The sequence below is a fragment of the Anabas testudineus genome, chromosome 9 (genome assembly GCF_900324465.2).
Source record: "Anabas testudineus chromosome 9, fAnaTes1.2, whole genome shotgun sequence".
Classification (NCBI taxonomy): domain Eukaryota; kingdom Metazoa; phylum Chordata; class Actinopteri; order Anabantiformes; family Anabantidae; genus Anabas; species Anabas testudineus.
This window is the reverse complement of record NC_046618.1, coordinates 4,001,957-4,016,794: the sequence shown is the minus strand read 5'-3', so window position 1 is coordinate 4,016,794 and position 14,838 is coordinate 4,001,957. Positions and strand designations below refer to the sequence as shown.

At 39.6% G+C, this 14,838-nt stretch overlaps 1 protein-coding gene across 2 annotated transcripts; it reads right to left on the bottom strand.

Annotated features, from left to right (window-relative positions):
- Positions 1-344: 344 nt before the first annotated feature.
- Positions 345-14,344, bottom strand: erlin2 (ER lipid raft associated 2). 2 transcript variants are annotated; one of them, XM_026343044.1, is made up of 12 exons: positions 14,269-14,344; positions 12,986-13,093; positions 12,220-12,301; positions 10,243-10,289; positions 9,958-10,019; positions 9,644-9,769; positions 6,809-6,882; positions 6,212-6,270; positions 3,752-3,843; positions 3,569-3,658; positions 2,885-2,964; positions 345-2,778 (listed from the first exon to the last, which is right to left on the bottom strand). In XM_026343044.1, the coding sequence occupies exons 2-12, from the start codon at positions 13,090-13,092 to the stop codon at positions 2,599-2,601; spliced, it is 999 nt and encodes a 332-aa protein (XP_026198829.1). In that variant the 5' UTR covers position 13,093; positions 14,269-14,344; the 3' UTR covers positions 345-2,598. The 2 variants fall into 2 exon arrangements, with proteins under 2 accessions (XP_026198829.1, XP_026198828.1); XM_026343043.1 differs by having other exon boundaries at positions 13,998-14,333.
- Between the last annotated feature and the right edge of the window lie 494 nt (positions 14,345-14,838).

Sequence of the window (14,838 nt, the reverse complement as noted above, 5' to 3'; positions counted from 1 at the left end):
AAATATGAATACTAATATGTATATAATATAAAACTAGTTTAAAATCAAGACCAGTCTAACATGTTCAGCCATGCCATCATTGTGTCCACTAGTCCAACTCTTTCACATTCCCTTTTTTGAATGTTCACTGTGCCACGTTTAGTGTAATTGTCTCCTTTATAACCTGGAGCGAGAACTAATCTAATTCTTGCTGAATGTTGTTAACTGGATATGTAACAAATGCAAACGGCAAAGATGCTTTTAAGCTTTACTGTAAACATTACACAGAAACACGTTTTTAAAGTAACAGTTGATTAGATCCTACCTTATGATTAACAAAAAAAAAAAAACAAAGCCAGTACATCACAGTACTTTATTGTCAAATGAAAATGTCCTAATTTCACATTACATTTTTAAATCAGTGCAAAAACATTGCACATATTATTATAATGACTGTACAAGAAATGGAAAGTTGCCAACACGACAGTTTACACGGATAAATATTTCCTCACTGTAGCATTGTCTCTGCTTGTGATAAACTAAACTAAACATGTCCCAGACCATATTTGGTGCCAACTTCCTTCTAAGCTTATCTAATACAATGAGTCAGTTTTCAATGGAGTTCTTGGGAAAACACATCATTTGGTCATTAACCAATGTCCATGCATTACGTGATCTGTTTAAATAAATTTAAAGGTGGGAGGAAATAATATTTTGGCAACAGCTGCAGGATACATGCCACATGAAAATAGTTCGTAGTTTGGTCCTGATAATGTCAAGAGTTCTAGAAAATAAGGTTTTGAGGTGTCCACAGTGGGTAACTTAGAGCGTCTTTCTTCTCCAGGACAGTGGGTCATGTTGCCAAAGGCTCCAAGGCAATTCACTACTGTGCGTGTCCTGATATTCTTACAGGACACACATAAAATTAGTATGTATAATTGTAGCTGACATCTGTAATTTGGTTATGACGACTGACGCACAAACTATTTTTTCAATGTGGTCTCTGGAATGAATGAAAAACACATCAAACCACTAAATGAACAGTGTGAAAAACAAAGTGCTACAAATATCAGGCAAATGTGGTCCAACTTCATACAGTTGCACATATTCAGAGTGAATATTCAACAGCTTCCCTGTGCTCAAAAGACATTTTTAGCAGCTACCACACAGTACATTCATCATCCCTATTACACATCTTCAGTGGCATATCTGGTCAGAGCCCGCATTTTTCAAACTGTTCAGACACAGAAATCACATATTCAGAGTGTCGTTAGGTCCTTTTCATAGCCTGAGGAGTATCAACATTTAAATAATAATAATAATATTATGAAGTTATTCTATCACTTCCATTATTTACAGACTGCACTGAACTTGTAGGAAAGTAATGTCATTGAAAATAAAACCTTCTTTATAGAGATATAATAAATTAAATGCTGACCGATTTTAATTATGCAATGCAACTCCTTCATTCATCAAAGTCCTACACTAAGAGGAGGACTCCATGCTGTGCATGCAGTTGAAAAACTATCTCTTAAACTATCTAGACGCCTTTTTAAAACAGAAAATACAAGATCAAAAGTGTTTGTAACGTGGAGCTTATTGGTCCAACTAGCTTACTTCCAAGGCCAAGAGTAAACATATTATTAACCGTTTATATTGTGAGCTCACAGGTTACAATACAATAAAAGTGTTCTGTTCAACTACTACATCCACTGTGTAAGCTGTCCTAATGTAATCAGAGTTAAGGCTAACACTGGCTGCCCTGTTTTGGATTTGGGGAAGTTGACTCTATTGCTAAATAACAAAACCAAATATCATTTGTTGTTTGTGTTTGGAACATTTAGCTTTAGACTTAGTTTCTTCTCTTAGTGTTACTTAGACTGATTCAACATACTGAGCTACTAAAATGGTAGCAAAGAGACCATCTCAGCCAAGTGCTACTAGAAATTAATGTAATTAATGTGTATGTGTCATATGAACTGTCATGGAAACCTTGAGCATTGCGGCACCAGGGTTATAGCAAAGGATCAATTGATGTAACAAACCCACAACAGTGACTTAATTCATTGCACCTAAAAGGCTGATGAATAATGAGTAGTTTCCCTGCCACTGACTTTGATTGTAAAGCATTTCTGTTGTTTATCACTACTTCAAATGGTTGATGAGGACTGGTGTGTGAAAGAATTACTGAATGAACACATGATCGGATGCAGCTGATGCACAAACCAGAAAAGCAGGGCCAATTGTTTTAAATGACAGTTTTAGCTAAACTTTATAATCTAAACTTTGTTATCCTACACCCACAGGTGATTCTATTTTATCTACTCTTCCACCACCTAATTTACTGTTCTGGGCCTGAGGTCGATCAGAACACAGCAGAAGCACAAGAGGCCTCACAAATAGCTCCTTCCTCTCCTCTGATTTTACAGTCTAGTCAGACTTTCCATGTGATTTCTAGCAGTGGTTCTGAGGTGGTTGAGAAATACGGGCTCTGGTCCACAGAGCTTCTTAGGGCCAGAGGGAGAACCAACCAGCCAGCCAGCCTGATTCCTCTTCTGAGTCCTCTGGCAGTTGGTCCTCCACCCCTGGGTGGTCCTGTGTGGCCCACTAATTTCCTTGTTAATCCACGTCCAGAATCTGCTCACCCACAATGTCCATGGCTACAGAGGCTTTGATGGAGCTGTCCGCAGAGCCAGAGTCAACAAACATCTGTGGTATGTCATTCCCAAAGTAGATTTTGCTGTTTGCTGCAATTGCTTTGTATTTCATGAGCTGCAGGTACTCTGGTGTTAGCTTCAGCTGCAGAGAGGAGAAACACAATTCAAATTACAAAACAGCAGTGTGAGCTCTCCAGTACCTATCTGTCCAGTCTTAGGAGGGTTCTGTGCTTGTGTCGTCTCTTTACCTTATTGGCTTCAGCAGCTCTCTGTGCTGTGTAGAACTCTGCATCTGCCTTTGCTTTCTGCCGGGCGAGGAAAGCTCCGTCTATCAATCATAAACATTGTCATTGTCAACAGCAGCATGTCGATAGAAAACAATGTTTTAATATTGCATCACTGCTCAAAAAGACAGACGGTGCTGTAGATACAAGATACAGATCTAGATTCCTGATCGTACACAAGTGTGCATGGTGTTGCAATACCTTCTTAGACACTACTTCACATTTTCACTTTTATGTTTATGTTTGATTCTTTCTGACACGTAATCAAACATGTTGATTTGCGCAACACCAGGGCTGTGGAATTAGCACACCTTAATATCTTTGTTTGAGTTACTTCTAATGATACCTGTGTTTTTCCTGCTAGGACATGCCTAAGTATCTGCTATTAGAGAGATCTGTGGAGAAAAACACCACTGCTGGGCACAGGTACAGGTGTGTTAAGCTGTTGGCAGCTAATGTAGCATGAAGCAGAGATGAGGATTTCCAGGCTGCAGTCGTCAGCCCCAAACAACACAGCCTTCCTAATAACATTTTTACTTTTTCTTCTACAGTTTCATCTAAAGCCACAAAAGGTTTTATAGAACTCTTCTCACATTTACACTCACTCTTCAACTCGTGTAAACAGACTTTGATTTGCTAGATACCAACCTTCAATTTCAGAGATCTTTTTTTCCGTTTCCTTCTCCATGACTTTCTGTCCAAACTTGATCTCTGCCACTTGCGCCACTTTCTCTGCCTCTACAAACCAAATAACTATTATTTATTATTAAACTTTCAAAATGTAATTTCTTTCATACATCTGTCCCTGAACTGTACCCTTTTCTTCCTTACCTATCACAGCTTTGATCCTTTCTGTCTCTGCCTCCTTCTCCACAACCTTCTGTGTCTGTTGAGAGATCAGCAGCTTTGTCTTCTCGCTCTCCCTGCAAAATAAAAACACACTTTAACACTAAAGGATGGATCAGGCATGATTTCGACAGCTTTGGCTGCATGGACTCAGACTTGTTCATGGCAGCGTTGTAGGTAAATCCAAGAAACAAAATAGAATTTACTGAAAGTGAACACAAAGAACTCCAAAAGTCTTAGACTCGGACCTGAGCCCTTGGAAACTTAGTGTAAATGTACAACAACTTCTGCACGACTTCCAGCTCCAAACTCCAGTGTGTGCATCCTGCCACATGCATCACAATGCCCTGTACTGTTACTCATACCTAAATTACCTAACTTAATCTGAAGCCTTTGCGACATTGGAAGACATTATTTCACTAAATGAAACAAAAATTGGTGCCCAAATTTCTTTTATGGAAACACTTTCATGGTGTGAATAAACAACATTTTATGTGCCTGAGTCTGTTTCCATTAGTGGAGTCCAAAGTAAGCAACTCCATTGCCCAGTGTCAGACAGAGTGTAAAAACTTAACATAACCTTCAAGTTAAACAACTCCTGAACCAAGTGAAACTGAAAGTGAACAGTTCTTATTATCCACTGCATATTAAAACTGAAATTTGACAGCAACTGCAGTAATTTCATCGGTTGGATTTCACAGGTTAAAAAAATGTTTAATTTAGTGTACAGATCTGGTAACAATCTCTGTCACAGGGTAAATGATGATGCTGCTGCCTTGCTGGACATTTCCAGTAAGTGATTTGCCACTGTCTCCCCGGAGGATGATGACTAAATATAACCAGAAACCGCAGAAACATTAGCAACAGAAAAGAGGGGCTTGGGTTAAAAAAAAAGAAAATCAGAGAGTGAGCTCACCAGGACTATTTCAATGCCAAACAACAAACCAACAGAGCAGAAACTCTTGGCCTTTGTGTTTGAAACCTACATAAACAAGATGGACTAAACTAACAAATAAGTCCTAAAGAAAAAAAAAGCATCCTGTTAAGCCAATTCAGCATCTTTTCCCAAAAGTTCATAAGTTGTACTGTTCTCCTGGGCGTCTTACTTCAGCCGTGGGATCACCAACGGAACCTGTTTCACAATAACTTTACACTGAGAGAAACACCATGGACTTAAAAGGGATGATCTGTTGCACATCATGGAAGTAGCTACATAGATTAGAAGCTCTGGAAAATATTTAATAGAAAGGTTGCAACAGTAATTTAGTATTCATTCCTGTTTATATTAACCGTTGGGCTCTTTTATGTGTAGCTCAGGTTTTGCAGAAAGGCTAAAGGTATTTGTGTGAGGGAACACTTCACCATACCATCACAAGACATCCAATTCACCAGAGAAGATGAGTTTGCATTTGAAGGATCAGCTAATTTCTTGAAGTTTGAACAGCTTTTTATTTCAGGAAGAACAGGTTGCCTTTATCAACCTCAGGTGGTTCGGGATGCACTCAAAAGACCCCAAAGAAGATCTGTCTTGTCAGTGCACTATTGTAAGCTCATCTGAGCCCTGAACATCACGTAGCCCTTATTTCCGCTACAGCACTGAATGAAGATCTGACAGTTCACTCTCAGCTAAAAGAAAAGACGAGAGTGCGAGAGCTCTGTTTCCTATCACTCCTGCTGCAAGTGCTGCAAAGGATACATACTGCATGTTTTCATATTGAAAACAAATCAGGGAAATATTTCCTTCAAACTATTCCCTATGAAAATGTGGATTTCCTCTGCTTCCGTTTTTGATATATGTGTTAAGTCATTTTAGGCCCTAACCGGCCTCCAGCAGATTTGTTGAGCTTCTAATTTAAATAATTCAAAGTGAAAACATAGTTGTAAAATACGCACTAGTAGGGATGCTATGCCTTAAAGCAAGGACCCATTGTTGAGAAAAGTACACAGAATTTCAATCATAAATCTGCCACTTATGCTACTGCAACTTGCATAATATCCATCCTACTTCTCTGTTTTGGTTTTGAAGATTCATGCAAGACAGAACCTGTAAGTGTTTTTTTGCTTCTACAGGTTTGCTAAACCCTTGCAACAAAGAGCTGACAGACATTCCTGGGAGGCTTCACTGTAAAACAATATAGAGTTGGACCCTAAAGTCATCTAGGTATCAAAACAGACCAGTTGGCACATGCATGTCGTGTATGAAATTCTGTCCACTATTGACTTGACAATATCTGACTAAAAACATGCTGTTGAGTCATGCAGCTGAAGAATGCTGGGATTCTTACAGGCTGACATGAAACAGCAGAGTCTTCCTCCTCTACAGGACTTGACATGGGAGTTGCATGAAGATCACGTCCATTTGTTTAGGAAAAAAAGAAATTAAAAATACAGGCATCAGGGGTCAAGGAACATTACTTGTTATCGTTAGCCAAAGGGAAAACTCACATGAGCTCGTAGTTCCTGCGAATGCTCTCTGGGATGTTTGGTTTTGTAACACGGACAGCCTGCGTACCAATGAGGAAGACAAACAAAGACGGAAAGAAACATTCAACTCTGTAAAGTTGGCAAACAAAGTGAGTAATGAGAAACATGAGGTGAAAGAGAGGCTTTTACTGCCAAATGTCAAAAAGAGACAGCTGGAGAGAAGCACTAAGACAAAAAGAGTCTGTTCACAGAGTCTCTCAACTACGGTAAATGAATTCTTGAAAGAAAAAAAAAATAAAAAGATATTTCAATCTGTTTACAGGAGATTTACAGGAAAAATAAGCCCAGTGGAACCCCTAACACTCAAGACTGAAGTGTGTGAATGGGTCTGGCTTTCAAATAATAATTAACTTTAAATTAGTTCATGGTGTTTGGCGCATTGCTGGAGTTACCTCATTACCTTTTGAAGTGCTTTCACTATGTTTTATTGAGCTATCTACACTGGGCTTATTATTCTGTATATGATGAACTTCATTTCCCAGCATGCACGTCAGCAAGCTGCCTCAATCTCTAACTCGACTCGACTTGATTGCGTCCTCTCTGGTGGTTCTACTGTACCTGGATGATAAGTCCAGGTGCCATGGACGTCAGATCCTCTTGTAGCGTCAACTTCAGGTTTTCATCAATTTGGTCTGTGGGGTAAAGCACAAGACAAAGTAAGATTGAAATCCACGGCATTACTGGTTTCCTTGATCTGTTTAAATGTTTTTTTTTAAATTAAATTAATTAATAGTAATATTTCTCATTATTCTGTGCATGAGCCATAAAAAGACAGTAACACATGTATTTAATGTCTAAGTGTACATTACAACCATGTGGTCTTTGCATTAATCTGGCAGCATTCTGTTGTCCCATGTAGGAAAACTGGACCTAGTATGACTGACATCTTCACTCACAAAAAAGTGACTTGGTGCTACATGATCGTCATTTTAACTAACAAGCTACATGTCTGTTAAGGACAGAAACCATAAAATCCACACCTGACTCTCAGATCGTGTTTACGTCTGCTTTTAAACTTTGTTGGATGACAAGCGGACAGCTGGTCTGTGTCCCAGACCACCTGCTGACATATCTTTCAAAGCTAATGTGTCCTGATGCGTACCTGGAAGTTACCATTACTGTGGGCACTGATGCACAGATACTGGCTCCTGAACCTTTCGCTGATACAGTAACATCGTCTGTTAGTCTCTAAAACAAGCATGTTTCCACTTTCTTTTGGTTAATCTGACATGAGCACGGGCCCAGAGAACACCCATTATTCTGCAAATAATTCATGCTTCTTCCTTGCATATTAGAGTTTCACATAGCATTTCTGGATGAAGCAAAAGATTGTGTTAAGTGACAGTTTTCCAATGTTCTCCAGAGTCATTCAGAAATATTCACAACAGCATCACTGTTGCTCCTCCAATGCCACCTGAAGACTTTATACACTAGAATTTCCACAGAGTCCTTGAATCTTTTCACAATACTATTTAATGTAGATTGTAAAAGATCTAAACTCTTTGTAGTCTTATTCTGAGAAATATTCTTTTTAAACTGATTGACAGTTCTCTCACACAGTTTGGCATAAAGTGGTGAGCCACAAGCCATATTTACTTGCGAAGACTGAGCCTTTGATGGTCGTGCCCTATATTCTCAATCATGATACCCCCACCCGTTACCATTTAACAAGCTTATTTCGGAATCGTTCAGAACAGTAATAGTGGAATATTTCACTTTAGTTATTTAGTTACCGACCTGTGGTTCTCACTCCGGTTATCATAAAGTGCTTTGAGAGGCTGGTTCTCAGACACATTAAAGGCTACCTTCCACCAGACTTCGACCCACACCAGTTTGCATATCGCACCAACAGATCCACAGAGGATGCCATCACTCTAGCCCTCCACGCTGTGCTAGGACACCTGGAGCAGATTTTTCTTCGTAGACTCAGCCTTCAATACAATCATTCCTGACATACTCATCAGGAAATTGGACATTCTTGTCTTCCCCCCACTTACATGTGCCTGGTTAAAAGACTTCCTCACAAACCGGCCCCAGACTGTGAGACTTGGTCCCCACCTGTCCTCCACCCACACACTGAGCACTGGCTCCCCACAGGGCTGAGTGCTGAGCCCCTTCCTGTACTGTCTCTACACCCATGACTGTAGTCCGTCCCACGACAGAAACCTCATAGTGAAGTTTGCTGATGATACCACAGTGGTCGGACTCATTTTGGGGGGTGATGAAGCAGCATACAGAGAAGAGGTCCTGAAGCTGGAAACTTGGTGCTCAGAGAATAACCTAGCCCTGAACACCAAGTAAACCAAAGAGATCATTGTCGACTCCAGGAGGCACAGCACCGTGCTAGCCCCTCTCTACATCAGTGGCGAGTCTGTGGAGAGGGTCCACACTTTCCATTTTCTCTGGGTCCTCATGGATATCTCATGGACAGAGAACATCACAGCGGTCATGAAGAAGGCCCAGCAGAGACTCCACTTCCTGAGAGTCCTCAGGAAGCACAACCTGGCACCCAGCCTGCTGCTGACCTTCTACCGCGCGTCCATCGAGAGCCTGCTGCCTCAGCAGACCGGAAAATTTCATTAAGGACAGTTCCCATCCAGCTTCTGGACTGTTCAACCTGTTACCCTCAGGAAGGTGGTACAGGTGCCACAGAACGAGGACAAATAGACTCAAGAACAGCTTTTTCCCCAAAAGCCATCACCGTCATAAATTCACATACAAAAAATTCACAAAAAAAAAAAAATCCACCTTGTATATACTACTGAACGTGCAATACTTTTAATACAATTGCTGTGCAATTTTCCACCTGCATATGTATATATGACGATTACCATTTTTTGTGTGTACCCTGTGACACTATTATACAATGCATCTCTTCTGCTGCTACTGTTATTACCCTGCTGCTATTGTTATTATTGTTATTGTCATTTGTTATTTTACATTGTAGATATATTTATGCATGTTTGCACCAACAGTGAGACACATGTATATAATGTATATTGTACATTTGCACAGTGACAATAAGAAGGCATTCTATTCTATTCTATATTAACAAAAAACTATCAAGAAACTAAAACTAAAGATTTTAGTTTTTCTTGAATTCTAGAAAAAAACAAAACAAAATGGGATTTATAATTACACCATGGTTGTATTTAAACGAGCTGTGGTTAAACAGACACTGTAGGTTGAAACAAATACAAGAGTGGGCAAAAATATAGCAAACACCATGTGTATAACAGCTATTGTGTGTAAAAGCCTTGAATTAACTAAGCTGAATTCCAAGCTGCAGGCTGGCTACATGTTGTTTATGGAAATGCGCCATTACAAAAGCACAGTGGAGGTGTTTCAGATTACTACTGATTTTACACCCAGGCTACAGCAAACCACACTTACCAAACAAGCCGATGTAGACCTCCTGCAGTGAGTGAACACTGCAGAACTGGTTCAGTTCGTGGTGAACCTTGTTGAATATCAACGCTTTGTCATAGTCTGCTGTGAAGTTCCTCACTATGTCGTAGACTGATGAGAGAAAAACAAGTGCTAAATCAAGTGGCAGCAAAGACAGAGAACAAAAATATATGGGGTTCTGCTACAGTCAGCTGTTACATGTTATTTTCAGATGTCTAAAAGTTACCCACAGCCACATAATCCAAAAGAAATAACAAAGATAAATACAATCCGAGATGTTTTTGGCCTGGCGAGTTTACCTGCTGATGGAATGAGATAGTTTACCACTTCAATGCGGTCAAAGTAAATCATCACTCCACCACTGAAAGAAAAACACACATAGTAGTGTATTATATGACAGATACTTTTACCCACATCAGCTTGTCTAGACAAAAGGAGATTGTGTCGCCCTGAGTAAGACTTGTTGTGATGAACCTCAGACTCCAGCAGTATTAATGTGATACCTAATGGATAGTGTGGGATAAATGCTTAGTGTAGTAAGTCTTGAGATAACACATGATACTACTTAAGTTACCCAAACCCACCTTGTGCCACATGGCACATTCTTCACTTCATCTGTCTGCAATGTCGTCTGCAGGGGAGGGGGAAAAAAAATGGAGATTCGTGTTTAATTTATCATCTCACATGCCAGGAGGTGTTTCTAACATCATTGTAAAAATACCAGACACACAGCGTTAAGGGTGGGAGTAAATCCATCAACAATGGATGAAATTCAGATCATTCAGTAGGTTCATTTATAGATGAAAAAAGGAAATACCACAGAAATGGATAACTTTCCAATCAATTACCCACTAATAGGGAACGTGAGCTGGGTTTAGACCGTCGTGAGACAGGTTAGTTTTACCCTACTGATGATGTATTGTTGCAATAGTAATCCTAAGTAATACAAAACATCGCTGCTTATTTCCTTACCAGTTACCGGGAAAATAATCTTTCTGAACTGAATATCTAAAAAGGTATTACATTTTAACCACTTGTCCGATCGGCTCACAGAAAAAAACTATGGAAAAAACAACAAATATATGAGCTTTTAGCTAGATGGGAACCTTTTATTAATCACCTTTGTTTAAATGAATGAAGACACTCGCATGTCTTTAATTGTTAAATAAAAAGTGCCCTCATCTCTGAGTTGTAAAAATATAATTCCATACACCAATACAGTGTGTATAAAAAGTGTTCACCTCCTTGGATGTTTTATCCTTTTATTGATAATAGAAATCAATCATGGTCAATAAAAGTTAGCGACTTTGACAAAGTGTGTTTGCAGTTATGTGCAGTGTTTGGTGTGCGCCAAATAAAAAGCACCATTTTGGTCTCCAAAGAACACTCTTCCATTGGACCATGGAGTCTTTCACATACCTGTTGGTGAACTCAAGTTGTGATTTAACATGAGTTTACTTCAACAGTGTCTTTCTCCTTGCCACTCTCCCATTAAGCTTCGACTGGTGAAGAACCTGGGCAACAGTAGTTGTATGTACAGTCTCTCCTATCTCAGTTGCTTAAACTTGTAACTCCCTCAGAGTAGTCAACAGTGTGTTAGCGGCCTCTCTCACTAGTCTCCTTCTTGTCACTCAGTTTGTGTGGACGGCCTGTTCTAGGCAGATTTAGACATGTGCTATATTCTTATCATTTCTTGACGATGGATTTCACTGAACTTTGGGGGATGTTCAGTACCTTGGAGATTTTTTGTATCAATCCTCTGACTTAGGCTTTTCAGTGACCTGTTCTCTGAGTTGCTAGGAGTGTTTTTTTGTCTTCATTGTGTAATGCACAATTGACCATGTCTGATTTATAATGTTAATAAAAGGATACAACATCCAAGACGGTTAATACTTTTTATAGGGCCTGTATGGGACAATACAAAAACATAGAAACTAAAAAGCAAGTATTTATCATGACATAATCTTTCCTTTTTAAACTTTTTAAACTATGAGAGCACTGTTGAAAGCATTTCTTTCTTTTTTTACATATTTCAATATGTAAAAAAGAAAGAAAGTTGGGTTTCAGCCAAACATACAACACAGTCACTGCTCAGTCACGGAAAACAATTCAACGCCACTGAGAGCTGAATCAATATTAAATATTGATTAATATACCATGTCAACACAAATCCAGCAATATAAAAGTAAAGCTACTGGCATAGTTGCCTCAGCATGACGAAGACAGATAGTTTGAATGAGAAGTGGCAATGGCACCTCTATCAAACTGTAACCATCACAGTACAGAGGAAGTAGTCGACAACACTGACATCCCTACAACAGCGATGTGCACCTTGATTAATGTGACCCTAATGCTACACGTGATGGTTGTATAGAACAACACCCCACAAAAGCTCCACAAACATCTGAGACACCTAACCATGAAGTGGAAGACAGAGAATCTCACCCTTAACCATAAACAGATTATTTTTGAATGTTTTTCTTATTTGAACTACAGCTCTAAGGAAAGAGGTTGCCATGGGGGTTTCTGATTTTAGGCTACAATAAGTCTATTGAACAAACCTGAACAGACTTGTAGGTGGTGATGAAAGGAAGCATGAGATGGAAACCAGGGCCACTGGTTGTGGTCAGGAGAGCCCCTCCCCTGTGTTACATACAGACACAGACAGAATAGTTTCATAAAGTCATTTCACCTTACATTAGGTTTCACAATAGAATAAAACTTCATAATTCAGCATGTTAAAAATAAATAAATAAATTGTGTGACCACTTGTTGTAAGATCAAATCTATATTTGAGTTTGAGCCCAAATGATAAGGCTTGAGCTAATTGTGATGCTTTGGTAGTTAATGTTGGCAGTTTTTTTTTTGTTGTTGTTGTCTATTATTGAAGTTCTTGAAGTACAGATATTTCTTCCTGGTACTATCACTTACTTGGGATAACATGTAAGAATATTCCCAGATTCATTTATTTTCATGATTCAATACCATCAAATCAACAGTATCATGGGTAATAATCTAGCTAAAGTTGATTTTTTTAATCACATCTCTTAATGAAAACTCTGATCTACTGCATGTCGGCTCAAGTGATACGACTTTAAAAACTCTGAATCGAAGAAGATAGAAATGCACAGAAGTGCAGCTGGCATTATTTGGAAATCTTATTATCCAGGTGTTTACATAACTCACTGTTTAACAGTTGCTTATGGCAAACACCTTTGAAACAGATGCTCTCCTCTTTACAATCTCAGTTTTACAGCTAATGAGTTTAAACACTAAAGCCTCAGGCACAAAATAAATGAGGGAAAAAAAAGACTGCTGCAGTCTTACCTATAGTAAACTCCAGTGTGTCCTTCATCAATCTTGTGCACAGAGGCTAAGAGTGCTGCTCCTCCGAGTGCAGCAATTATTGAGAATATGGCACCCCACTGTGCCATCCTGCAAAACAGACACAGGAAACAGCAAACGGAAATGAGCAGCTAGTAACAAGTTCCTGCAGAGTGACCTGCGCTCAGTCAGCGGCTTGTGTAGTGCAGTAATAACGCCGTCATTGCTGCTTCTTACTCACTGGTTTATCTCCTCTCAGCTCAGGCTTAACCAGGCATCAGCTTGGACTCACTGACCTTGTCACACTTAGGAGGATTAAGCGAGTGTGAAAACAATATAACCTCCCTTGTCTTTCATTCAATAAGTCTGACACTATTTTCACATTATATTTATTCTTTTAAATATATGTGTATTTTGATTTTCATTTAGCTGGTTTAAGAGTTGGATCAGCAAGTGTCTTAGCTTGAGTTAGCAAGGATTTGCAGAGAGACAATCTGGTGACCCTGCTGGCTCCACAGCAGCTTGTCTCCAAACAATACTCTTTATACTGCAATTTCCTATTTGTTGTGAGAATGAATGTAATAAAAAAACATCTTTCTCCTATTTGCTTTTGAATGTGTGGTGTTCATTTTATACCAAAACTGGGTCTTTCGTTTGATGATTTGTGGCCTTTTTCTTTGAGACACAAGTGAGGCTGTCAATGGAAATGAACATGAACACAGTCAAGCAAACATCCTGTATGGGCACTTTTCAAGAAAACAAAGGTTATTTAACTATTCCTGCATGTGACCTGAGACAGAACCTGTCTGATAAAGCAGTGGACACAGTTTGCTTTAGTTAATGTTAGCTACTTCACAGAAACTACTACACTTTGAAACTTCATGTCAACAGCAGAATTATATGGTGATAGGTAATCCTGTATGTTTGCCCATAGGAGGAAGTGAGTGTCAAGATGTATATAAGTTTATACAGCAGACAAACAATGAAACATATGTATGACTCATTAAAACTGTACCTTAAAATGCGAACACTTTTAAACGTAACTCGGATTAGAGGACTTGGGAGCTAGCAGCATTAGCAGGACGTATGTTCCTATTTAGTCCGGTCTCAAAGAAGAAAGCCTGCTCACACATATCATGTAGAAATGTACCAGACGGACGTTTCAATGTGCGGTTAGCGTCAAAACACAACTCGAGGTCAAACACAGCGCGGTTGTTCTTCTTTCCACATGCTACTATCACGTTAGCCTACACCGACACCTGCTGCTGCTGTCCAGCTCGTCTTACCTGGAGTCTGGACAGAGAGGAGACACCGACAACAGCTACGGAGCAGGGCCCGCGTCTTCTTCTGCCTCCTTTGTGGTTGACGGCGGTGTAGGCGCCCTCTACAGGACGTCAGCAGACAGGTCAGCCACAGTTCATTAAGCCAGCAGCCCAGACCTCCTGCTTCTTCTTCGACGACACAAACCTATTGCTCGGCGTTCAAATGGTCACATCAGCGCCCTCTAGGGAAGTGTTAGCGAACAGCTTCAACCTTTTCCTGCCAACCTGATGTTTCATAATTTGCTCGTTTGGGGCCTCTGGTGGCCACAGGGGCTCTCTGTGGTTACTTCAAATGCTGCAGCATTGTTGCACTATTAAAACACGCGTGTTCCCAGTATATGTATATATATATATTCAACACAGAGGCAGATGATTAAGGCAGTATATGACTTTAAAAAAATTTTTTTTTTTTCATCCTCAATTTGGAGAGCTGCTGTCAAAGCTGCTGTTCTGTTCCACTAACCAATCCCACAAAGTAAGGGCTGGTGTTGTTTAATGAGTTCTCGTCACACAGAGGTGGATTTTTTTAATGTA